Source organism: Xiphophorus couchianus, chromosome 22 (genome assembly GCF_001444195.1).
Source record: "Xiphophorus couchianus chromosome 22, X_couchianus-1.0, whole genome shotgun sequence".
In the NCBI taxonomy this organism is placed as follows: Eukaryota; Metazoa; Chordata; class Actinopteri; order Cyprinodontiformes; family Poeciliidae; genus Xiphophorus; species Xiphophorus couchianus.
In genome coordinates this window covers 28,501,716-28,525,938 of record NC_040249.1, presented here as the reverse complement: position 1 = coordinate 28,525,938, position 24,223 = coordinate 28,501,716, and the positions used below count along the sequence as shown (strand labels likewise).

Genomic DNA, 24,223 nt, shown 5'->3' with positions numbered 1-24,223 from the left:
AAATCCAGTGGAATATTTCCAGTCAGTAATAATTGGCCATTCATCCAAAAAGAGCCCTGAGAAAGTACTGAATGCATATACTCTACTACACCATATGTGTACTTTTGTTGGCTGTATGAACTATTCTAATTTTCTAAGAAATTTATTTTGGGTCTACTATAAGCCACAATCAAAGACTTGAAATACATCACAATGTATGTAATGGATTTATCTAATACATGAGTTTCCCATTTTGAATTAAAATCCTGACATTAATCAGTTTTTGACGATATTGTAAGCTATTGGAGTGATCACATATAACAGTAACACAATATTTTTTCCTGGTAATCTTCTGAATAACCATATGGCAGCGGTTTGTGCAGTCTTTGCCTCAGGCAACTCGAGACTTGATTTCTCTCCCTTATTTGGACGTTTCAAACATGAATCAACTGAGTCAAAGCAAAAACAATTAAATTCAGGGAAAACTGAGGATTATTAGTGAACATAAAAATCTATTGCAGCAGAAATAGATTTTTTTCCGGTATCGGGCTGAGTTAGAAGAAATTAGGTTACTTGATTTTCACCGTTTGAATTGATCCATCTTGATTGCTTTCTTTTAAATCACCAAACAGATGTTGTGATACTGAACCCTAGTGGTCAAATTGTAAAAATGCAATGAAGTCTGTGAACTTCACTCAGCTGCAGGTTCCAGAGACATTAAATACTGTCTACTACACATATTCACTGGAGCTCTAAATGGCTGATTAGGCTCAGCAGATTGAGAAAGAAGCTGCTATCCAAAGAAGAAGTCTCACTTTAACTATCGTAAAGCTGTGAGTGTGTGTATATATAAAGGTCAGGTACATTTTGGGATAAAACTAAATTATCCCCAAATTTTGGGGTTTGTAGACGTCGCGAAAAGATTTACAAAGGTATTTTACTACTGCTTACTGCATTACCCGTCATGCCTCTCTGGCTGGGTGATGACGTCACCAGACAGCAACAACTCACATGTGGCCTTTAAGGCGCCGCCGTTGCTCTCCTGTTGCTAGCATTAACTGGTTTATGTGCATTTCCAACCGAAATACCCGACTCAAACAGACACACGGGTTCCTAGAATAGCGTTTCCTAAACCAACATGCCACCGAAGAAGCCCGCTCCGGCTACGGGAAATAAAAAAACTCAAGAGAAGAAAAAGGAAAAGATCATTGAGGTAAATATAGCACGAGTTAGCATGTCGGTGTTTGCTGTTAGCTCGTTGGCTAACGGAAGCTATAATAAGTTAGTGTTAAAGTTCCTTCGCTCTATATAGTCAATTATATGTTCATCTGACTTTACTGTCTCTTTTTTTAGTCTAGAAAGAAGTTGACTGACTGTTAATGTTAATATAAGATGTTGTCATAATTCACATTTATACACGAAGCTCGTATTGAAGCGGTCAGTCGCTGCTTTAAGGGCCCAAACTGGTCCAGCGAAGATTTAGCAGTATATTTAAGATAATGCTCACATATCGTGGATTGTGTTGATGGTCTGTGTATTGTTTTTCTGTTTTTTTATTTGTTTTTTTACATCGTGTTCACACATAAAAGTAATGGACAACCTGGGAGTTTTGTATAAATGGTCTCCTAAAAATTTTCAAAATAGAAATAAAGTTGAGCAGAGCGCCTGACATATTAGGCTATTAATGCATTTTAACTGTTCAACTCTTTCTACGTCCATTAGCCACCTGACAGGATAGATTATTTTCATCTTAGATCTTTAATTGGGGTGATGAACAATAATTCATCCATTATGACCCAGGAACCTTTAGGCCAGGGGTGTCCAAACTTTTTGCAAAGAGGGCCAGATTTGATAAAGTCAAGATGCCCGGGGGCCAATAGTTTGTTCGGACATTTTTTAACTACAAAAGTGTCATGCAAATACACACTGTTATAAAACAATTTTCATTGTCACAATTATCTTTATTTTTCAAATGACAAAATAACCAAATATAAGCCACTCAGGCAGACGAGAACAACTCTAAAAACCCAAATTCTGCCTTTCATTCATATCTGGAGAGTCAGATAACATTGAACAAACTGTATGAAATACCTTAAATTTACATGAGTTTAAAAATATCTTTGCCTCAAGAACATTTTAAACAGGAGTTATAAGTAATGCAAAATTGTCTGTTATTATTAAATTTTAAAACAAGTGAATTTTGCTCTTGTCATTTACAATATCTTTCAGAAAGTATAGTTTGTGTCACATCTACAGGTTCATAACCAAATCTTACTCAAGAGTTTAATAAAAATAAGTGCCATAAATCCAAGTGCATAAATGTTCTTTTGGCTCTTCACTGCTGATAGTGACAGACGTTGCCGTTCAAAACACTCAGTTTCATGTCCTCAACTCTCAGTGCCACACTGTTACTGCCAGGTAAACATTTTTCTCAAATTCTTGCTTCTTCTCAGGGCAAAATGTTCTCCACCATTTTCATAACACAGTTTTGATAAATGTATCTTCAGTAAAAGGTTTGCCATGTTTAGCTATTAACATTAACATCGTAGCTTGCTTTGGTGGTATTTTCTTTTGACTCAGGCCCAAAGAAATCGCTGTTGTGATGCCAGTGCAGCTTGGAGCTGCTTCACTTTTTCAGCACGGTCACTTCCTGTTAGCTTGTTGTATGTGTTAGCATGTTTAGTCTGGTAGTGTCTCTTTACGTCAAAATCCTTAAACAAGGCAACCATCTCATTACAAATTAGACAAGCACAATTGCCTTGATTTTCAGTGAAGAAGTATTGTAATTCCCATCTCTCTTGAAAGCGGCGGCCCTCACTGTAAACTTTCCTCGTTTTCTTTGCAGTGGCCATGGCAGAAATGAACGGAGAGCGGTTCGCTGCACGGAGGCAGACTGATAGTATTAAAGTGGTGCTGCCACCATTTGGTGAAAGGAGGAATTACAGTTTCAAGTTTTATGATTTATTTATTCTGTTTCACAGTGCAGGCGGGCCATAAATAATACATTATAAGACCGAAGCTGCGGGCCGTATGAAATCTGACCGCGGGCCGTGATTGGCTCCCGGGCCGGACTTTGGACATGCCTGCTTTAGGCTGATGAGCTTTTATTTTTCAAGCCTAACATAAGCACAGTGCTGAATACTTGAAAAAGAATCTCCAGTGTATCAAATACACATTGTTCCTTGCTGTATGTTGATGTCAGGTATTGAGGAAACTTGGAGACTGACATCATAACTTTATAAGACTTTATAAGAAAATAGCAAATAGATGGATTTTTATTTTTATTAGTTCTAAATGTTTCATTTGGTGGAGAATCTAGACCAGTGGATCAGCAGAACAATAGAAAGCCTTACATGTTGCTGCTTTTAAATGAGTTTAAAAAGTTGAGTTGGAGCTATGCAAATTATATTTGCATGGCGCATCTCAAATTGCTTTAGGTCATAAAACACAAAAATACAAAGTTGTAGAACACAGACAACAATTGAAACATTAGATTTTGCCTTCATTACACATCAAATTATTGATTAATGTTTCATGATTATGTTTCAAAAGCAACTCTAACCAGGTGGGTTTTAGCCTTCATTTAAAGGCACTAACTGTTTTGACTGTTTTGCAGTTTTCTGGACGTTTGTTCCAGATCTGTGGTGCATAGAAGCTGAATGCTGCTTCTCCATGTTTGGTTCTAGTTCTAGATGCAGAACCAGGAGACCTGAGAGGTCTGGAAGGTTGATCCAACAACAGCAGATCTTTAATGTATTGTGATGCTAAACCTTCAGTGATTTATAAACCAACATCAGTGTTTTAAAGTCTATTCTCTGAGTTACAGGGAGCCATTAAAAGGAGTTTAGAACTGTGATGTTCTTTATGTTCCTGGTCTTAGTCAGAACTCCAGCACCAGCGTTCTGGATCAGCTCCAGCTGTCTGAGTGATTTTTTTTTTATGCCGACCTGTAAATACACTATTGCAGTAACCATTGCGACTACAGATAAACATATGGATGAATTTCTCTGATGCTGAGACTTAAGCAAGATGAGGTTAAAAGACACATCATGCGTTGGTAAACACACATATGAAAAGAAAGAAAATGCATCTCACACATCATTCTTGCTAATGTTTGCTTATCCAAAACCATTAAAAACCATCCATCTCAATGTGTAGTGTTAAGTAGCTAATAGATAAATGTTGTATCGCTATAGAATACAAAAGATTAACAGCATTTAAGAAAGAAGCCATTTTAAGATCCAGCACCTCGTTTTCAAATGTCTCTTATGTCTACATGCATAGTGAAATATGTGCAATATTTTATGCCCCAAAACAGAATTATGCAATTTCATTTGATGTATTTATTGTATTATCACTTATTGTGATAAATTTCTTACAGGAATTTTGCTTTATTGTTCTCATAAGTTCCAGTTAATGATTTTTAAAACCTCCCTTGTTGGTGTTGATATTTTCTCCACTGCTTGTTTTATGAAACTATCAATGGATACCAATACATTTAAAAATAGTTTCTGTTTGCAGTTTGGGGATACAAATCACAATTCTTTATTTGACCGGTGTCCTATAGAGACGCATTACAATTAGTATTTTTTAAAAGCACTGATTTGTTTGTGAAGCTATAATTACTGACTCACCTAAAGGTGATAAAAATAACAGTTTTTGTTTTGTTCTATTATTCTTTTTGGAGTTTTTTTTGTCAAATAGTACTTATCACTTATTATCACAACAGTGGTAATGATAAAAATATCATGTTTACTAATAAAATTTAGGATCTGTAGTCACAACTCAAAACATCTTTTTGCATAATTTCAATTTTGTAACTCAATTCATTATTAACGTTTATATATTTTTTCTAATGATCATCTACTACTTTTCTTCTGTTTTTACTAATTCATTCATTTAACTCTGAACTAATTTAACTGATATTTACATTACTAATATCATCGTTTGTAACATATCGTCAGTTAAAACATAACTTCAGTCAATAAAAAAAACAAAAAACCTGGTTCTCAGTACTGAACATTGTGGATCACCAAATGTTTTTTAAACATGGTTGTGTTTTATAAAGTTGTGCCTCCTCTAACTTGTTTTGCTTTAACTTATTTAAAGCAAAAAGTTATTTAATTAATAACTTTTTAGCCAGAGGTTGGAAACGCTTCACTGTTTTATGTAAACTTTTTTTGAACAGAGCAGTAATTTAATAAAAACCAAAAGACTCGTGACTCAATGAAAATGTTTCGACCAGCTGTCTCTAGGTTTTGATTACACTGAAGTCAAAGCTGTAATTAGTTTTTTATGGAGCCACACCAGTGGTCACCATGTAATTATTACTTTCCTTCCTTCAGTTGTTGTCCTTTAATTAGAAAATAAATGTAAACACAAAAGCAGAATGATGTTTTTATGCTTGTCTTTAATGTCTCATCCAGCAGTGTAACAATACAAATTATCAGAGGGCCAGAAAGAACAGATTTACTTTCACAAGTAGAGTATTACAGCTTTCACTATAGTTCGTTATCAAGATTTGGTTTGGGTGTTTTTTGTGGATCTTAATGATGGGACTGTTTCTTTTTCAGGACAAGACTTTTGGCTTGAAGAACAAGAAAGGTGCCAAGCAGCAGAAGTACATTAAGAATGTCACACAGCAGGTCAAATATGGACAGCAGAGCTCCAGACAGGTCAGCACCTTTTATCTGCTTAATGCTCAAATGGTCTGTGTTTCTCTAATTCTACAGGGATTTTACCTGAAGTCTAGACAAACCCTCTGCTAAAGCTAGCTAATCTGATCCAAACTCTATGGTATCTTTATTCTTGTGTTCAGATTGCAGAGGCAGATAAGACCACTAAAAAGGCTGACAAGAAGAAAGAGCTCGACGAACTCAATGAGCTGTTCAAGCCTGTAGTTGCTGCCCAGAAAGTCAGTAAAGGTAACACACAGTCAGCCAAAACGATTCCCTTTATGGCCTCAATCTGGTCTAAACTGGTCATTGTTTGTCCAACTAACCGTTTTCTTGTCTGAATTGTGTTCAGGTGTCGATCCAAAGTCAGTGCTGTGTGCGTTCTTTAAGCAGGGCCAATGTACTAAAGGTGACAAGTGTAAGTTCAGCCATGACTTGTCTATGGAGAGGAAGTGTGAGAAGAGAAGCGTCTATGTGGACGAAAGAGACGAAGACCTGGAGAAAGGTTGGTGGATTTGCCGTTCAGCTAGGCAGCTTCAAAGCTGCTTCCTGAGTTAGAAATGGGAATTTCTTTCAAATCTTTAATTTTCTGCTTCCTGCTTCATTCAGACACTATGGAGAACTGGGATGAGAAGAAGCTGGAGGAAGTGGTCAACAAAAAACACGGAGAAGCAGAGAAGAAGAAAGCCAAAACACAAATAGTAAGTGTATTTTTTAATAATAAAAACCCAAAACATTCTGTCAAACTCAAAAGTAGTAATGAAACAGTCCCACTTCACCTACTGGCCCCCAAACACACCATCATTTCTCCTGTTTGCTTTTTTGCAGGTGTGTAAGTACTTCTTGGAAGCCATAGAAAATAACAAGTACGGCTGGTTCTGGGTGTGTCCAGCAGGGGGCGACAACTGTATGTACAGGCACGCCCTGCCACCTGGTTTTGTACTAAAGAAAGACAAAAAGAAAGAGGAGAAAGAGGAGGAGATCTCATTGGAGGAGCTGATAGAGAGTGAGGTGAGACAGACAGCAGCTCGTAAACAAAGATGGTCAAAAACTAGAGATGCACTGATCTGATGTTAATCTGTGTCAGTCGCAATACTGAGAAAAATTCTAGGTCAGATATTAATGACAATGTGCCTGAACCATAATGGCAGATCTATTCAATCTAATTCTAAGTGTGATGTTCAGAGACATCCTGATTTATTTTTTATCATTATATTGATAATTCCTAATTGTTTCTTTCTGAACCATTTGAAAGGTTTGTTGCTGTTTATTTTTACATCTTTGACCAAAGTAGCCAACCTGTTTTTATCAGTTTCAGGTTCTTTATTTTACATTAGCTGTTCTCGTCCTATTTGCTCTGACTGAACAAATGAAACTTGTTGTTTTTACATGTTTGACCAAGTTTCAGAAGGTATTGATGAATTTAAATGTGCAGAGTTAATTCAGTACAGTTCAATCTGTGTTTACAAGAACTGCATATATGGATGCACAGTTTTGAAAATTTGGGCTAATATCAATATCTGATATTAATATTGCTTTTATTTACCAATATTATGTTACTTCTCTAGCTAAACGTTTTCTCTGAGTCAAACGTTTGGCCGTGTCGTGTAGTCAGTCATGACATGCTGACATGACTCTCAGCATGTCACCGTTTGGGTTCCCTGGTTCTGTTTTGACGTGTGTCTCCATGCGCAGCGGGCCGCTCTGGGAGTAAACGTAACTCGGATCACCCTGGAGACCTTCCTGGCCTGGAAGAAGAGGAAAAGGCAGGAGAAGGTTGGAGTTCTTTTCACCATCAGTGTCGATTTTGTTCCTGACCTGCTTACTGCTATAGAAGTAAGCTGCTCTCCGCCTCTGATTGGTCCAGTTTCTGCTTTTGGTTGCAGGTGGATAAAGCCAGGGAGGAGCTGGAGAAGAAGAAGGCGGACTTTAAGGCTGGCAAGTCACTCATTGTGAGTAAATGTTTATTTCTGAAGGCCCTACGTTTCTACCGTGACCTGCATCTTTCAACCCAGTGGTGTCTGTCCAGGTGAGCGGCCGTGAGGTGTTTGAGTTCCGGCCCGAGCTGGTCGACGATGACGACGACGAAGCTGATGATACTCAGTACGCAGATGAAACGAAGGAAGAGGATGAGGAAGAGGTAACTGGATAAAAAGGATCATGTATTGGTTTTAATTTCTGTTTGAGATAAAAACTTCATCTGAAGTCTGTTTTCCAGGTTTATCATGACTTCATGATTTTATAAATATGGAAACGGTTGTTAATATTAGAATAAACTATTCGATCTTTCAGATGTGATTATAAATTTAAAAGTTTGGTAAATGATCCAATTTTGCAGTACTGATTTGTGTCAGCAGGTGGCAGAGTTGTACTTTATATTGGACTATAGCTTCTGTAGCCATGTTTGTTTCAATCTAAAGAAAGGATCATTTATATTAAAATACTATCCATACTACAGTTTATTAGTACCAAATGTCCTTTATCTTTTTTTTTTACTAGAGATGGGATCAGTAAACTTATTTACCTCTGTATTAATTACATCAAAACTATAAATGGACATTAACAGCATGTAGTTTCATGCACTTTCAAGTTTTATTAAAACCTGCCAAAGGTTAAAGATATTCTGTGGGGCATAAATGAGGTTAATTTTAGTTTCTTTTATTTTCTGTTGGATTTGACACTTAATTCAAAGAACCTGCAGCCTGTTTTTCTCTTAAGTGTTATATAACCCTTATGTTAAAGAAATAGACTACATAAAACAAACATTTTTATCCCAATGTGTTGCTATAATATGAAACGTCTCTGAACTTCCTTCTTCTTCTCTTTCAGACTGATCTTACAGATGTCCAGGACATAGACGTATCCCGTTTCGTTCCACAAGAGGTGGACCATTCGGGTATTACAGTAGCATCTACAGACCGATTCAGCTCCAGGAATGAGGTGGCAACAGGAGACAACGGTGAGGAAGAGGATAAACCAGCTAATGTCCACTTTGACCTAAATCCGTCCAACTCTTGACTGTTTTCCTACTTTGTTTCACAGAGTGGACATGTTTAGATTTTTGCCTGACATTTTTCTTCTACTTGCAGAGGATCAACTAAACTCAGCCTGCGGCAGCGGCGAGGCAAACGGGCTTTCAGGAGCGGAGGGAGGGGGGGAGGAGGGAGGCGGGGAGGACGGAGAAGACGAAGAGGAGGACGTTCCCGTTGATGAAAATCTGTTCACAGGAGAAGATCTGGAGGAGCTGGATGAAGAACTGAACACGCTGGGGCTGGAGGACTGAGGAAGAGGAGGACCAAGTAATTAAAGGGAACGACAGACAGATGCATGGAGCTAAACATCAAAGAGACCAGACGTTTGAATGATTTTACCTTTCAGAGACTCCAGTAATAAAGCCTGATTTATCTCATGACATCACTTCCTGTCTCTGCGCCCTGTGTTTTCAGCGCCGACTGTCAAACCTGCATCATTCTGCAGATCTCCACAGCTGGGCGACAATCTGGGCCTACAACTTTCTCTTTGTGATTCGTTCAGTAATATATTTAATAATCCGAGGCATAAATCTGAAATGAAGTGTCACTTCCTTTTATGCCAGAGTTCCAGATGCACTTTGTCTCTCAACAAATCCATAATTTCATTAAACTGCTTTAAAACTTCAGCCTGGTGCCAGACCAGTTTTAATTTAAATCCAGCTCTTTCTTCATGAGCATCACTCAGAGACCAGATTTCTACTCATTCCCAGCTCCATATTGTAAATAATCTGAGATCCCTCCTTATGAAATAAAATTACTCTACATTCAGTGTTTGTCTTTTCTTCTACTTTAACTCACCTTTTATCTGGTGTTTTACTCCTGATTTGTCACTTGAGAAAGAAAAGAAATGTGATTGGTGCGATCTAACAAGCACACAGTATGACTGGTTCTCCACTGTACAGTGGTCATAAGGTGCTTTTATCTATATTTGATACTTGGAATAAAAAGAACAGAAACAGACTTCCACAGCAATGAGATTTGAAAAGTTCATTTATTTCAGCAACAACTGACAGATCAAATACACACAGACTGATCTTTTCAAAGCTTTATTTCTGTGATTTTCCACTTAATTAGAAAACATTTGATTCCTTCAAAGATTAGAGTATTACATCAGAACAAATTAATTTCATACAGTTGAGGGTTTAATGAAAAATGTTTAATACTTACTTAAAGGTTGCTATGTTCTAATTTACTGAGATCTACATTTTGACCTGGTGGGTATTAAAACAATGAAAACCTCGACGTTGAACACAACTGTACCTAAGCATCACAATAAGCAGGAATCTCTTTAGGATGGATTTAACTGACCCAAACATGGGAGAATGCTGGGAGAACCTGGTTATTCCTTTGACTTTACAGATGAAGCTTTTATTTCTGGGCTCTTTTAGTCATTGTGTGTCTTCCTTAACCTTTAAAGACTTGAGTTTTACAAACAAAATATATGAACCACATCCACAGCAAGGCCACCTATGTCCTGTAACACCTAAAATCTATTATTGGTTAACGTTGAAGCAAGTTAAATAGATTTAGTAAAATATTATTCATGGGAAATGTGTGAGTCGATTGCAGTTTTTCGGCTGAACGCCAATTTTTAAAAAACCACATTCAGATTTTGGCCGGTACCGATTTTTTTTGTCTGAAAAGTCACAAAGTTGGCAACAGTGGTGGGCTCTATCAGTTAACCCTCTAACAGCAAAACAAAGGGGAACCATGGCTGATATTTAGACTTTTGAAACAGTGAGTCAGATCAGTTTTTCATGTATCCACCAATCACTAATCTACCAAAATATTGGACATCAGCAACAATTTATTAGTCTTTACCTAAAAATGTGCTCGTATGGGAGTCAATGGAACCCAACTGGTCTTGAGGGTAAAAGTGTAAATTATACGCACAGCTTTTAGTTTATATATCAAAGATGCACAATATATATTGGTATCAGCCAATTTGCCTTTTTTAAATTTTTTTTAAACATATTAGGATCGCTCTGATAAGTAAAACTATGCCAATATTAGCCAAATTAGAGTTTACTTCCATCGTGTTGCAAACAGCAACAAGAAGGTTTCAGAAAGTTGGTCATGTGGTATTTGTTTGGTCATGTGACAGGTAGTGATGAAACAGGATTTTGGGATCTTTAATTGAAGCAGAGATGCAGATGGTTTTTACAAAGTGTTGAAAGTCTAGGAAAATATGTAATATTGATAAGTGCTGGTTATCAGCCAATAGCACTACAATAGCATCCAATAAAAAACATTAATAAAAAACGCTGAATGCAGACCTTGATGTACTTTTTATTAATGAAAAAGAAAATCAGTCCAAATAACATTCAATTGAGCTCAGCATGGGTTTACATATCTGATCTGACTGTTCAGGTCAAGTTCTTTAAACTCAGACAATAGGATCCTGCTTACAGTTTAGCAAAAACAAATCTTCTGAATCATAATCTAGCTCATTTCCAAACTCCAAATTTAGCCTATTTTTTCCCCACAAAGTCTTGGTTTGAAACGTAAATGAAACAGAAACATCATTAAACACAGAGACGCTTACTGACTGAATACGAGTCAGGCAAAGGGTCGGGTCAGAGGTCAGGAGATGATGTTGGTGTCTGTTGGTCTGTCAGGTCAGGTGTCGTTTTGTTATGACAACAGTCGCCTGGGGAACAAAAAGCTGCAGTGTTATTAACAGGAAATGGGGTGACATCTTTTCAGCTTCATTTACCAAGCTGTCAGTTTACTTTACCTTTAAATAAGAAATAAGGAACTAAATGAAAGCAGAACAACAAATCCAGAGCATGCAAGCTGACAGACACAGTGCCTTAGAAAAGTCTTTGTAAAACATTTTTTTTAAAAAAACTTTCACAGATGGTCTCTGTCCAACCTGACTGAGCAAAGAAAAATTAAATAAAACATTTTCTATTAAAAATGAACGTTTAAAATATTTAACCCCATTAAACCAGACTCAGGTTTTTGAACAAAACACGACAAAATGAAAAAGGTTTGCAGGATATTTAGACTTTTGCAAGGCTCTGTAACTTGCATATGTTATTGTGAAACTAGGGCTGAGCAATAAATCAACGTTTTCAATTCATCATATTTTGAAGACTTCATTTTTGGAAAATTTGGATTTTTTTTCTTCTCACCAATTCATCTTGTTTGATAAACATGTTTCACAGTTTCTAATTATTTACACTTTTAATACAGGTCACCTCTACCATGAACTGTTATAGCCAGGCTAAAATTTTTATTTTTTAATTACAGGAATAAAGTCATAATATTATCAGAATAAACTCATAATATTAGGAGAGTTAAAGTGGTAATTTTAAGAGAACTATGACATAAGAAATTGTAATTAAAATGTTAAGTATCTTGTGAAGTTATACTTTTTAATCAGTTTTTAAAATAATACTTAATCTTTTATCACATCAGCATTGAATTATTATCAGTAGTAGAACTTTAAAACAACGTGCAAATAACTGACTTTATTTAGAAGAACTATACAAACTGAGGTGGTCACATCAGGTTCTGATAGTTACACTATTGTAATTTTTTACGTGCTTTTTACATATTTCATAATGGATTTTTTTTCTGGGGGGTTCTGCTAATATTATGACCGCATTCTGTGATCTAAACAAACATTCTCATAGCCTGGCCCTGATGCTCAGACATACAACTCACAGAAGGGATGATTGAAATAAATCCACTTTTTGAAAATATCTTTTGTCATTTCTATTTTAGAAAAGGGAGAGCAAAATAATAATCATTTTAAAAAGCCTAAAAAAGAGAGACAACAACAAAAAAAAGTTTAAAATTAAAAAATGGATCTGGTTTGAAAGAATTTTTTTTTTAAACTGGATTTTATTTTTAATCCTTATCGCCCAGCCCTATATGAAACTCATGCACACAATTCTAACTACAATACCATGAGAAATGATCTGAGGTGTTAGATACAGGGTTTCCCCCAGAGTTTTAGAAGCCTGGCAGGCTACTAGGCTTGACTTGTGCCCCCACCAGGCTAAGAATTGTTTTGTTGTAATAGGTTTCCGGAACCACTGCCAGTCTTGTACTGGTCTACATGCCAAGAACTTCAGCAAATAAAGTGACAAGTCATGGATAAAGGACCAATACATTTTGGACACTTTAATTAGTATGAAGTGACTGAAACAACAGTTTTTTGTTTGCCTTTTAAGATTTTACAGTTGGTGTTTAGGTATTGCTAATAATATATTCCAACAATACATAATTACCTACTCATATTTTAAAATTTCCTGTAAATTGAAAAAAAAAAAAAAAAAAAAACTCAAAAACATGGTTGGCCACAGGGTGACTGCCCTGGTGCTCCTACCACCAGGCTTAGCAAGTTTTCTGTGGGAAACCCTGTAGAAGTGTGTACAACATTTAGGCATCGTTGGCTTATGTTCCTTAAAATGTAACCCTTACCTGCCAGTTCTGGTCTAGTAGGTCCGCGCCCGCTTGTGAGACTCCTCCCGCGGAGGATCAGCCAGCATCACCTTCATCTTCACTCCGTTGACGATCCGACCGTGGAGCACGGCCATGGCCTCATCTGCACACTGAGATGCACAAAGACACATGAGTGAAACTCACACCAACTCCTACCCACCAGGCTTCACACTTCTGTCTGTGTGTCAGTAGGTAACTTCTCATCAGAGCAGACAGAAATCACATGTGGTAACCCAAGGCTCAATTCTGGGACTCCCATTTATCTACATCCTCCTGCCAGCTCACGTTGTGCTGGCAGGAGAAAAAAGTTACCATAATTACACAGATGATGCACACATTACATGTAACTAACTCTGAATCTAACCAAGCACTGAACAGATGCTTAGAACAAATCAACATAAGGATGTGAAATAACTTTCTTCAGCTGAACAGAAACAACACCGAAGTTTTTATCTTTGGACTTCAGCACTCAGCTTTAGTTATTACAGCTGGAAACTAGAGATCAGGCTGAAATCTGGGTGTTGTGATGAAATCTGACCTGAACATTCAGAGCCACATAAAGACAATTACAAAGTCAGTCTTTTACCACCTGAAGAACATTTCCAGGATTAAAAACTTTTTATGATCTAAAGCACTTTGAATTGTTGATGAAATGTGCTATACAAATAAACTTGACTTTATTCATTCATTCCTGAGAGACTCACCTGCTTGTCAGCATATTTCATGTATCCAACCTTCCTTCCAGGAACCAAATGGACCTCGATCAGGGAACCGAAGCGACTGCAGAGACACGGACATTAGCAGGCATGTTTTAGCTGTGTGATAACGCAGAAACATGGCGACGGAGTGGAGTGACGACGTTTACCAGAAGACGTCCTCCAGCACGTCAAGCGGCAGCGGGGAGGGGTTGAAGACAACAAAGAGGCGCTCTTTGGCCTTACTGTCGGATGGAGCGAGCTTCTTGAGAGGCGGCAGGGTGACGTCCGTCTGAACGCGAGACATCTGGGAGACAGACGAGTACCCCTGGTGGAGAGAGACGCATTTTCACACATCTGGGTGGGAAATATTAGTTTTACTAAATACGTTAGGTTTAAGAGATGCTACCTCCCACCTGCATGTGGCAGTATGGCTGGAATATATGTATTCCAGCTATAATCAAATCAGATTGAAATCTGATTTACGATTTTAATCAATTTTTTTCCCCTTGAATTATTTTATTTAATTTATTTTTTTTTACAAATGACAGAAAATATCTATAAAAGTTGCTTTATTTCAATCAGTCCTTCACATGACCTGGAATCAGAGTTGGTAGTTCTTGGGTTGACTAAAGAGGATTGGCGAACAAAAAAAATCCAAACTTTGCTAAACTAAATCTTCAAAGCAAGAACATTTTATTAAAGATAAAATTGATTTACTGTCCATCCATAGGTGGCAGTATTTCACATTTCTTCTACACTACCTGGATGTTGAGTCAATATGGTGAATAACAAAAAGCCCCACTTATTTTCACACATAAGTGTTAATATCACAAAATTCCTTGCAAATATTTCTAAAGTAGCACCACAAAAACTGTGATTTTGACTGTAAGAAAAAAAAAAAACAATTACAAAAACAATTGTGAAATTCTGAAGAAACCAATTCATTACATATATATATATTTTTTTTTTTTAAGCAAAAATCTGTTAATTACAACTGGGGTCCTATTTGGTCATGTGAAGGAATGTATTTGCAATAGGAGGAGCTGGAAAGAGAACAGGAAGTGAATAAACTCACAGTGGGTTTGATCATACTGCTGGAGGCTCCGTTCCACACTGAGGAGAGGATCTGGGCTGTAACAAACTGAGAGGCCATCCGGCCTGCAGGGCTGCACACAGACAATGTTACTAGCACTCAGACGCTCTTCCGCTACCTCCTATCAGTCAAGTTCTCATTTAGTTGCTAAGAAACAACATTAACCAATCAGACTGAATTTTTTTGCCATAATTGAATAATTGTAATAATGCCATAATTTTGGTGTTATTGCAATATAGTACAATGCATTCAGGATCTCTAATACTTTGTGACACTTTGAGTTACATTTATTGCAGGTCATATCAATATTACATATTAATTAACCTAATTCTACGACAGGTCAGTCCGTCTTCATTTTCGAATGTTTGTAGAATCACCTTTTAATACAACCTCTGAAAACATTATATGACAACCAGACAGACTCAATTGATTAAATACATAACTTCTGATTTGATGGGTGATGAGAGAAGGTGGAGGACATGCGACACTAGATTTGATTTTGCTGCATCAGAGTAAAGGGGTTTACACTTCTCAGATTTTGATTTGTAATATATTTCCTGAACAGATTGATAACAATGTCTGATCCCCCCCCCCCCTCGGTATGGTTGAGACTATAAATTTACATACACCCAGTAAGAATTTTTTTTCTCTTTTCCTCTGTCTGAAGTTAAATCTGACCTACTGTAACTCCTCTTATTTTAGGTTAGTCGAAATTACCTAATTTATTTCTACTTACTAAATGTCGCAATGATGACAGAAAGGATATGACAGATGTATTTATTAATCTCGTCAGAATCAGAAGTTTACATACATTTCCTCAGTATTTGGTAGTATTGACTTTGAACTGTACGACTCTGATCAAACCTTTTGGGTTTCCTTCCTCAAGCTTCTCGGCTTGCTGGAATTCTGGTTTGTCCTGACAGAATTGGTGGAACTGAGTCCATTTTGTGGGTCTCTGCAGTGTCACACGCTTTTTCAGACCTGCCCACATTTTCTCCAAAGAACTGACGTCATATCTTGGCTGATTTCTTCTGGCTTTCCGTTGTGTCAGAAAGAAACCTGCGTATTTGTGATGTGGCCTTCAAATACATCTACAAGCGTGACTCCAATTAACTCAAACGTGTCAGTTAACTTGTCAAAACTTTGTGCTGCCACGGCATCATCACCTGGGCTTGGCCTCATTGTTTAAAGAGACAGTAAGCATTCTGTATGTAAACTTCTGATTTTGAAGACATCAATAAATAAATCTCTGACACATTCTGTCATCATTGTGGCACTAGCAAATAGAAATACTTTTGTTATTTCTAAGTGACCTAAAAGAAGAAAAAGTTTGGTCTGACTTAACTTCAGACTTTTTTTTATTGTATGTATATACAATTCTGGTTTCAACTGCATTGTACTGCTTAACATACCACTACTGACACACTGAAGTTTGTGGTTGTAAAGAAACGAAATGTGATGACGTACAAGAGGTGTGAAAACATTTTCAAGGCTCTGCCAATTGACTGTTTATTAGAAAGACTACTGACAGTGTCTCTAAAACATCCAAAGCTACCGTAAGCAATGTGGTGTGTGTGTGTGTGTGTTTAGTACCTCTCTCCATCTTCGTAAAAAGTCACTTGAATTCGGTTGCCAGGTGGATACTCAAAGCCGTTCAGCTTCTCTTTGGCATAAATTGCTGATCCGAGATTATTGTAGCGAATCAGAGCGTGACCTGGAGGCACACGGAGGAGCCCAATTAAAATGATCTAAAATCAGAACCAACCCAAACTGCTGACACCAAAACTTCTGCTTTATATGAAAATGTTTCCGTGAAGCTTTCCTGAACAGATTTGTTTAGTCCCCATTGATATCTGCTAACAAACTGATCCAAGACACCTGACCTGCCATGTGTGATGACATCATCAAAGCCAGGGTTTGGTCCTAACCGGCCCAGTTACCAGCATCAAGGTTTTAAACAGCTTATAGACTTTCCTATCATACTCTTCCAATAGTTGGAAGTTATTTTACTGAGATGTATGACCACATTTCTGTTTTTAAAATACTTTAGTTTTTTTGTTCTGATATGTAAATGTGATATTTTCATTATCTGAAGGTGAACAATCATAATACACAAAAATAACATATTGCAAACATCTGTTTGTAAATAATCTATATAATGTGTTTCACTTACTGATAAAGTTACTGATATTAGTGACTTTTCAATAATAATAATAATAATAATAGTCTGATGGGTCTGTGGTATATTCAGTCCCTCCAGGATTTTACACTTAATTTTTTTGCAGTCAAAATCACTGTTTTTGTGGTGCTCCTTTAGAATTATTTGCAAAATTTATTTATTTTTTTCCGCATTACACCACTTCTAAATTTTCACATTAAAAAAAGTCAAAAAAGAGGTGCTGTGGTGGCACAGGGATTAAGCACAACCCACATATGGAGGCCTTAGTCCTCGACACGGCTGTCACAGGTTCGATTCCTGGCCTGGCGACCTTTGCCACATGTCCTACCCCTTCTCTCACTATCCACTTTCCTGTCAATTACTAGCAAATAAAGGCCACTATAGCCACTAAAACCTATAAAGAAAAGGGAAAAAAAGAAAAAAAATGGACTGTTTGGACACAAACATTTTCACTCTTTAAAGAACTTAAATAACTTCATTTTATTACGCGCCACATTAATCACAGACTATAACTTCACATAAAGAAGCATCAGTGTAGTACAAGATATACTGCCACCTGCAGGTGGGAGTTAGTCACTTAAACTAATGTTTAACCAGAAATTTTTCAGAAATTTTGCAATAAACTCACAATTACACATTAGTGAGAAAAAATGTGGGGATCTGTTGATTTTGCATGAAATTCCACTATTGCAAAACACTGGAGGGACTGAATATTTTTACTTATTATACAACATAGTTTATGCTGTTCTTAAACCAACATTTTGTGTAAACATGACGACATTGTGAAACCATTATATTGTAACTCAAAGTTTTCAAGCTATGTAACAAAGAGTCCCTTCCACCCCCCACTTCACAACTGCTCACTAACTCGACCATGCATCGACCTCCATTTGCCGCCAAAGGCCATTAGAAAGGTGAGAACAATCTGTATCAGACCTGATAAAACACAAAACAGAATTAATCTACAGTGGGGGCAACTACCTTTGCTCATACCGTACGAGTCCCTGTGAAGCTCACAGTACTCCATGCCTGGGATGAGGTCAAACAGAGCAAAGATCTGCTCCTGGGTGAGCGCGGCCCGCGTGGACATCATTAGAGAGCGGGTGAACTCGCTTTGGCGGTAGTCCATCATGGAGTAGTTTCCTTGATCAGCTGTAGTACAGAAAAACAGAAACAAGGTAAGAAACAGAAAAAAAGTTCATATTTCAAATGCTTGATTCCATGTGTTTTTAAAGTGCATACGGGTGACGATGGGGTACTGGTTCATGGAGTCATTGGAGCTGTAATCCCCCCCCCTCACCCCTCCTGCAGAGTAATCTTCGGAGGAGTTATTTTTACTGCGTGGTTCAGCCAGGATGGCCCTGTAAGCTGGAGACGGTACCACAGTTTTTGTATTTAACCAACAAGACATTGGCTGAGGTTCAAATTCATGAAGTCTATTGTTATGAACATTTCCAAAGCTTCTCCTCAAGTGATAAATTCCACATTACAACCTGAACCAGTGGACCGACCCGGCACAGACTCACATTTGTCACAGTTCTCGATGGCGAGGGCAGCTTGAGAGGGTTTGTAGTAACGCACGTAGCCAAGGCCTTTGCTTTCACCTGTGACCTTGTTTCTGATGAGGATGCAATATTCAATATCTCCGTACTCCTGGAAGACATACAGAGAAGGAAAACAGTCGTGGGACAGAAATTAAACAAATGCTGCTCTGATATTCTGAACAGGTATGCAAGGTAATCTAAAGTTGATTGGTCTTATTGATTAACAATTAATTGATTAGCAGCCACTTTCTTAAAAACCTGAGTTTTCTGTGGTCTTCCTTCCTTTGTAGAGGAAGATAAGATCAGTTTCACATCTAAGTATTGACCAATCACTCATCCACCAAAACAAAGGAAATTGGGGCCGATTTATCTGTGTACTCTTAAAAAAAGACTTGAAATATTTCACTGTATTTGCTTTACATTTTAAAATGAATGACAAAATGATATTGTAACAGAGTAGTTACTCTGAATGTGTTTTTTAGATCCTCCTCTGTGAAAGTTTTGGGAATCATGATGAAGATCCTGGTCAGCTCTTCATCCTCAACGTCTCTGTGTCTGGCTGATCCTCGTGACTGTGCTATAAACACCTAAAAAAACACACAAAACAACATCCATATTATAGTCTGATAAATCATATTCATAAATTAAGACAAAGCAGAACTTTGTTGTCATTCGTTCAGGACTCTGGGGCTGACACCATCCCCAGATGGTGGGGATGGTCAGCCTTGCTCTGATCCAGTCTCTTCAGCTGCCGTTTCAAAACTTCTAGATACAGAAAATGGGAGGGGGAGGCAAAGGGAGCAGCAGCATCTCCTGACTTGGTTGAATACAAACTTGGGGAAGCAGAAGAGTTCATAACTGAGGTAGAAGATAGGACATCTGAGGTTTGACAGGAAAGCTGTGGGTCAGAGGAAGGTGGGATGTCTGTATGGTAGAGGACAGGAGAGGATGATGATGATGAAATTGTTCCTGAACTGAACCTGTTGAAAAATGTGTTCAGCTCATTTGTTCTGTAAAGGCTTCCATCAATCTGATCCTCATTTTGCTTGAACCCTGTGATCTTTTTCATCCATGACCACACATCTCTGATATTGTTCCTCTGCAGTTTATTCTCCAGATTATTCTCGTACTTCTCCTTGCAGTCTCTAATCTTGACTTTGAGCTGCTTCTGTATACTCCTCTTTAAGTCGCTGGTGATAAAGGGTTTGTTATTCTGGAAGCATTTCACTGTTCTGGTAAGGATGTTGCTGTCCACACAGAAGTTTACATAGTCAGTCACACACTCATTCATGGCACTGATGTCATCTACATGTGGCTGGCAGAGAGTAGTCCAATCAGTTGCAACAAACTTGGAGGGCCTCTTCTGCTTCCTGTGACCATTTCCTAACAGCCATCTTCCTAATAGGTAGCCTCTTCACCAGAGGTTTGAATTCAGAACATAGAACAACAAGTCTATGGTCAGATTTCCCCATAGGAGGTCTTGGTTTGGAGACATGCATCCCTGACATTAGCATAAAGCAAATCCAAAATCTTGTTTTTTGCTCCTGCTCTGCATCCACAACACCTCCTTTTCAACTCCTCTGGGTTTTCTGGCTTCAGCTGTGGTATTATTTCAGCTTTTCCAGTGTTGATCAGCTGCTCCCTGTTGTAAACCACCCTGTTGTTATGGCTATGCATCATAACAAAATGGCAAAAATACAAAGAATATTGCCAAAAATCTATATTTTTGACAAAATATAGATCCAAAACAAGAAGGGAGACCTGTTCAAAACAAACTATTTTCCTCCAAAAATAGCAGGAATGAATTTTTGATTTTAAAAAAAGAAGAAATCTCAATGAAACCACAGAGCTATTGACCGACTAACGGAAGAATGGGGTAGTAATTTAAAAAGTGCTATTTCTTAAAATTTGTAAAAGGTAAGTTAAAAAAAAAATAATTGTATAATATCAGTAACATGATTTTTGAGGAATACCTGAAATATGAAAACTTTACATTGCAAAGATGTTGCAAAGAAATGACCTCACCGGGTTAAAAAAAAAAAACACTTACTCATCAGAGGGTTAAGAATAGCTAACATGATAGTAACGCGTTAGCTGTTATCGGGTTAGCCACTAGCATGTTAGCCACAGCTTTAACCGAATTTACTTACATATTAACATCGACAGATAATATTAATAACTTCTCCGTTATTACCAGCCCTTTAGTCGTACCTTTATCGGTTTAGTCCCCTCCTGCAGCACTTTTCCGTGCATTTCTTCCATGGCTATGCAGGCCTGTGACGACTTAGCGAACTTCACATATGAGACGCCTTTGGGCTCCTTTGTCTGCTTGTCTTTGACCAGCCAGACCCCTTGAACCTCCCCAAACTTCGAAAAACTCTCCCGAAGCTCGTCTTCAGTTACAGACCGACTGGTGACCACGAACAGACGGCTGTTCGGAGGGTCGTCCAGGTTTTCGGGCATCTGTTTTGAAGAGCTGTCCTCCATCTTTGCTTTTCTTCTGCAGTCGCCAGTGATGCGTTTGGGTGCTCCTCCTCAGAAAAAAACAAACAAACCCTGCGCTAGTTCTCGAAGCTGCTATTTCGCTGTTAATTGGTTACAGATACGAGTGCAGATCTCAAACTGTGGATATTTCCGACTTTTCCTGTGTTCCTAACAACCCAAAAGTTACATATTGATATAAACATTTTAATATATGAGTTTAAAACAAGAAATTTGATCGTCTCAAACTTCTCTCGTTTCGAGAAAAAATAGATTATGAATTACACTTCCGTTACGAAAAAATAGGAAAATATTATCGTAATATCTTCATTTAATTGTTTTCTATAATAACTTTGCTTTTATTGGTCCTTATTGCATATAATGTATTGTAGAAATTCCAACTCAACTATTTACTGTGCGGGGATTTAGCGCCGTCCAATGGAAAAAATTATAATTACATCAACCAATTGAGGGTTATTTTTTTACTTAATTTATACCCGAAATACAAACCAAAACAACTGATTTATGGCCTGTAGGGCTCATTAAAGTATTGGTGTGGGGTGTGAATGTTTATGAGTAATATGCAACCGATGTATGGTGGTCAGGTCAGGAGCAAAGTGAACCCAACTAACCCAATCAAACAAAACTACACCCAGAGTAGATGGAATCTAAGATAGAAATCAGCCAAAAATGTTGGGAGCTGTTGACTTAAACATAGCGAGGTGCTGACCAGGAACACCTAGTCAGCACCTGATGCCTGTCCAATCCCATCTCACTTGATAGACAAGATGTGAAAGTCAAAAACCAAGGTTTTCCCACTTGATGCTCACTTTCAACCATAAAGCAAAAACTCTGACTCACTTTCAGATGAGAGCATTTATCTATACGGTGTTGGTTGATTGTCATTACTGGACGTCAGTCTTCCTCCAGATTGGGGTCAGTGTCTGCCTGAAGAGAAGTTTAAGAATCCTGTTATCTTGTTAGTGAATGATGGTAAGATGGAGCAAGAGACAGACAGGGGTCTTATGTGCAGTAGAGCAGCCACTGCTCTGCTACTGAGGTGAGGGAGAGCAAAACCAAAATAAAAAACTCCATGTCTTAATCATTTTTAGATACCTACAGGTCAGAGCATATGTCAAAAAACACATGCACACTTTAGAGAATATAATACGTAATGAATTTGATGAACTCTTGAAGCTGGATGATGGGGAAGGACATCTAATCTCCCAGATTTACATCCTGTTATTATCCAGATCCTCGCCGCTCATGCAGGGCCTTAGAACAGGCTGGGAGCAGGAATTAGGAAAGGAGATAAGTGACGAACTCTGGAAGGCTGCTAGAGAATATTCACAAATGTTCTGCCAATTCTAGACACTGTCTTATTCAATTTAAAATCATTCACAAGCTTCATTACTGTAAGGTGAAGTTACGTAAAATTTTCCCTAACATCCCCACTGTGTGACAAATGCCATATTGAAGAAGCCACACTTCTCCATTCTTACTCTTTGTGTACTAAATGAACTCCATTTTGGTCTGGCATATTCAAAACTTTATCAAATATATTCCGTACAGAGTTGAGGCTAGACCCATTGTACTCGGAGTTTCTGTTCAGCTTTCTCAATTTAATAAATACCAACAACAATTTTTTATCTTATGCCTTTATCATAGGAAAAAAAACTAGTGTTGATGTTTTGGAAAAATTCAGAGGTTCCATCGGATAAATTGTGGCTGGAGGAACTGGTAAGGCCCTCTCATCTGGAAAGAATATGGTTCTCATTAGCAAATAATTTAAAGCCATTCAATAGAACTTGGCAACCCCTTCGGCAATATATTGATAACTCTATTTGAAGAGAATTTGATTTGATTCTCGGTGTGATAAGATAGAAGTCCTAGGGAAAGAGGAGGTGTGTGGGTCTTGAGAATGTCCCTGTTTATTTATGTCACTTTTGTTTCTTTTGATTTTGTATTGTCTTTATGTTTTATGTTCACATCAAAAAGAGGACAAATTTGTATTGTTGATGTTTCAATTTTCATGTCTGATTCCTCAATAAAACTGTTTGACAACAAAAGTGCATGTCTTTAGACCTTTGTCAGCCAACTAAATTTGACTATTGACAGACAAAACTGGTTCTCCAGATGAAAATAAAATCCAGGAGCTACAAGGGTAGATGCTGTTTTTAGGCCCAGATGGTTCAGTTATCGTTGAACCTGATGGTTTGGGATTAATTCAACTAAAGCGTCTGAACATATGTGTCTTCTGGCATCCAGATAAGCAAGGATTGTGCAATGAGCAGCGACTGGTTGGTCTGATGTCCAAATCCTAAAAGTAAGGATGTGCGTTAAGATCCTGTCTAAGAGCATCAGAAACAGGATCAGTGACAAGAGGCCACCCTGACTAACTCTAACCTGAACTCTTTGCTTTGCCCTGAAACTGTGGACGGAGCCTGGAGAAAATAGAAAATCAGATACAGCAGGACTTCAGAAAAACTCGTTACTCATCATATTTGTCCACTGTGAAAGTTCAACAAAACTTTTCTGCTTATTGTTGTGTGTTCACACAAGTATTGAAACACATGACTTGATTATTAAATAATGCTGATGACTGATTTCTAACCAGTTCTTTTAAGACTGCAGTCTTCTCTACTGCCGTCTACTGAACAGATGCTGTCAATGAACCTATGAACATTTTAAGACATGGAAAACGTTTCCAAATAACTAGGAGTTACTAGTCCTATTCTCATCCAACAGTTTTTTATACTCTCTTTTTCTTGCTAGTCAGAGCATCATAGACACACAGAACAAATGACCACACCTAGGGAAATTTAGAGAAACCAATTGACCCAACAGTCATGTTTTTGGAGGAAGCAGGAGTACATGGAGAGAAGCCATGCATGCATGGGGAGAACATGCAGACTCCAGGCAGAAACACCTCAGGCTGGGATTCGAACCCAGAACCTTCTTGCTGCAAGTTAACAGTGGTACCAACTGCACAGCCTATGTAATTTCCACTGTTTTTATTTATCCACTTTTCAAGAACATGTCACTCCATATATAAATATATGTATTAATTATTTAGTTAAAGCTATT

At 37.7% G+C, this 24,223-nt stretch overlaps 2 protein-coding genes across 3 annotated transcripts; one reads left to right on the top strand and one right to left on the bottom strand.

Annotated features, from left to right (window-relative positions):
• Positions 1–972: 972 nt before the first annotated feature.
• On the top strand, positions 973–9,454 carry zc3h15 (zinc finger CCCH-type containing 15). The gene is made up of 11 exons (XM_028006614.1): positions 973–1,192; positions 5,553–5,654; positions 5,798–5,903; positions 6,007–6,159; positions 6,264–6,355; positions 6,483–6,665; positions 7,350–7,430; positions 7,541–7,606; positions 7,684–7,794; positions 8,484–8,613; positions 8,744–9,454. The coding sequence occupies exons 1-11, from the start codon at positions 1,118–1,120 to the stop codon at positions 8,935–8,937; spliced, it is 1,293 nt and encodes a 430-aa protein (XP_027862415.1). The 5' UTR covers positions 973–1,117; the 3' UTR covers positions 8,938–9,454.
• Positions 9,455–10,955: 1,501 nt separating this feature from the next.
• rbm45 (RNA binding motif protein 45) lies at positions 10,956–21,181 on the bottom strand. Of its 2 annotated transcripts, XM_028006612.1 has the most exons (11): positions 20,867–21,142; positions 19,120–19,242; positions 18,638–18,764; positions 18,354–18,479; positions 18,093–18,263; positions 16,526–16,646; positions 14,915–15,005; positions 14,007–14,164; positions 13,846–13,921; positions 13,121–13,251; positions 10,956–11,336 (listed from the first exon to the last, which is right to left on the bottom strand). In XM_028006612.1, exons 1-10 carry the CDS (start codon positions 21,140–21,142, stop codon positions 13,135–13,137), a joined length of 1,386 nt encoding a protein of 461 aa, XP_027862413.1. In that variant the 3' UTR covers positions 10,956–11,336; positions 13,121–13,134. The 2 variants fall into 2 exon arrangements, with proteins under 2 accessions (XP_027862413.1, XP_027862414.1); XM_028006613.1 differs by having other exon boundaries at positions 10,956–13,251; positions 18,105–18,263; positions 20,867–21,181.
• Positions 21,182–24,223: the final 3,042 nt, after the last annotated feature.

What these genes read in the sequence shown, in the direction of transcription:
- zc3h15 (XM_028006614.1), top strand. Translation starts at nt 1,118, where the DNA reads ATGCCACCGAAGAAGCCCGCTCCGGCTACGGGAAATAAAAAAACTCAA. An exon ending in GACAGCAGAGCTCCAGACAG is followed by an intron (nt 5,655 to 5,797) that starts GTCAGCACCTTT and finishes TCTTGTGTTCAG; the next exon opens with ATTGCAGAGGCAGATAAGAC. An exon ending in AGGCTGGCAAGTCACTCATT is followed by an intron (nt 7,607 to 7,683) that starts GTGAGTAAATGT and finishes GTGTCTGTCCAG; the next exon opens with GTGAGCGGCCGTGAGGTGTT.
- rbm45 (XM_028006612.1), bottom strand. Translation starts at nt 21,142, where the DNA reads ATGGAGGACAGCTCTTCAAAACAGATGCCCGAAAACCTGGACGACCCT. An exon ending in TTTTACGAAGATGGAGAGAG is followed by an intron (nt 15,006 to 16,525) that starts GTACTAAACACA and finishes GTCTGTGTGCAG; the next exon opens with CCCTGCAGGCCGGATGGCCT. An exon ending in TGAAATATGCTGACAAGCAG is followed by an intron (nt 13,252 to 13,845) that starts GTGAGTCTCTCA and finishes TGTGCATCTCAG; the next exon opens with TGTGCAGATGAGGCCATGGC.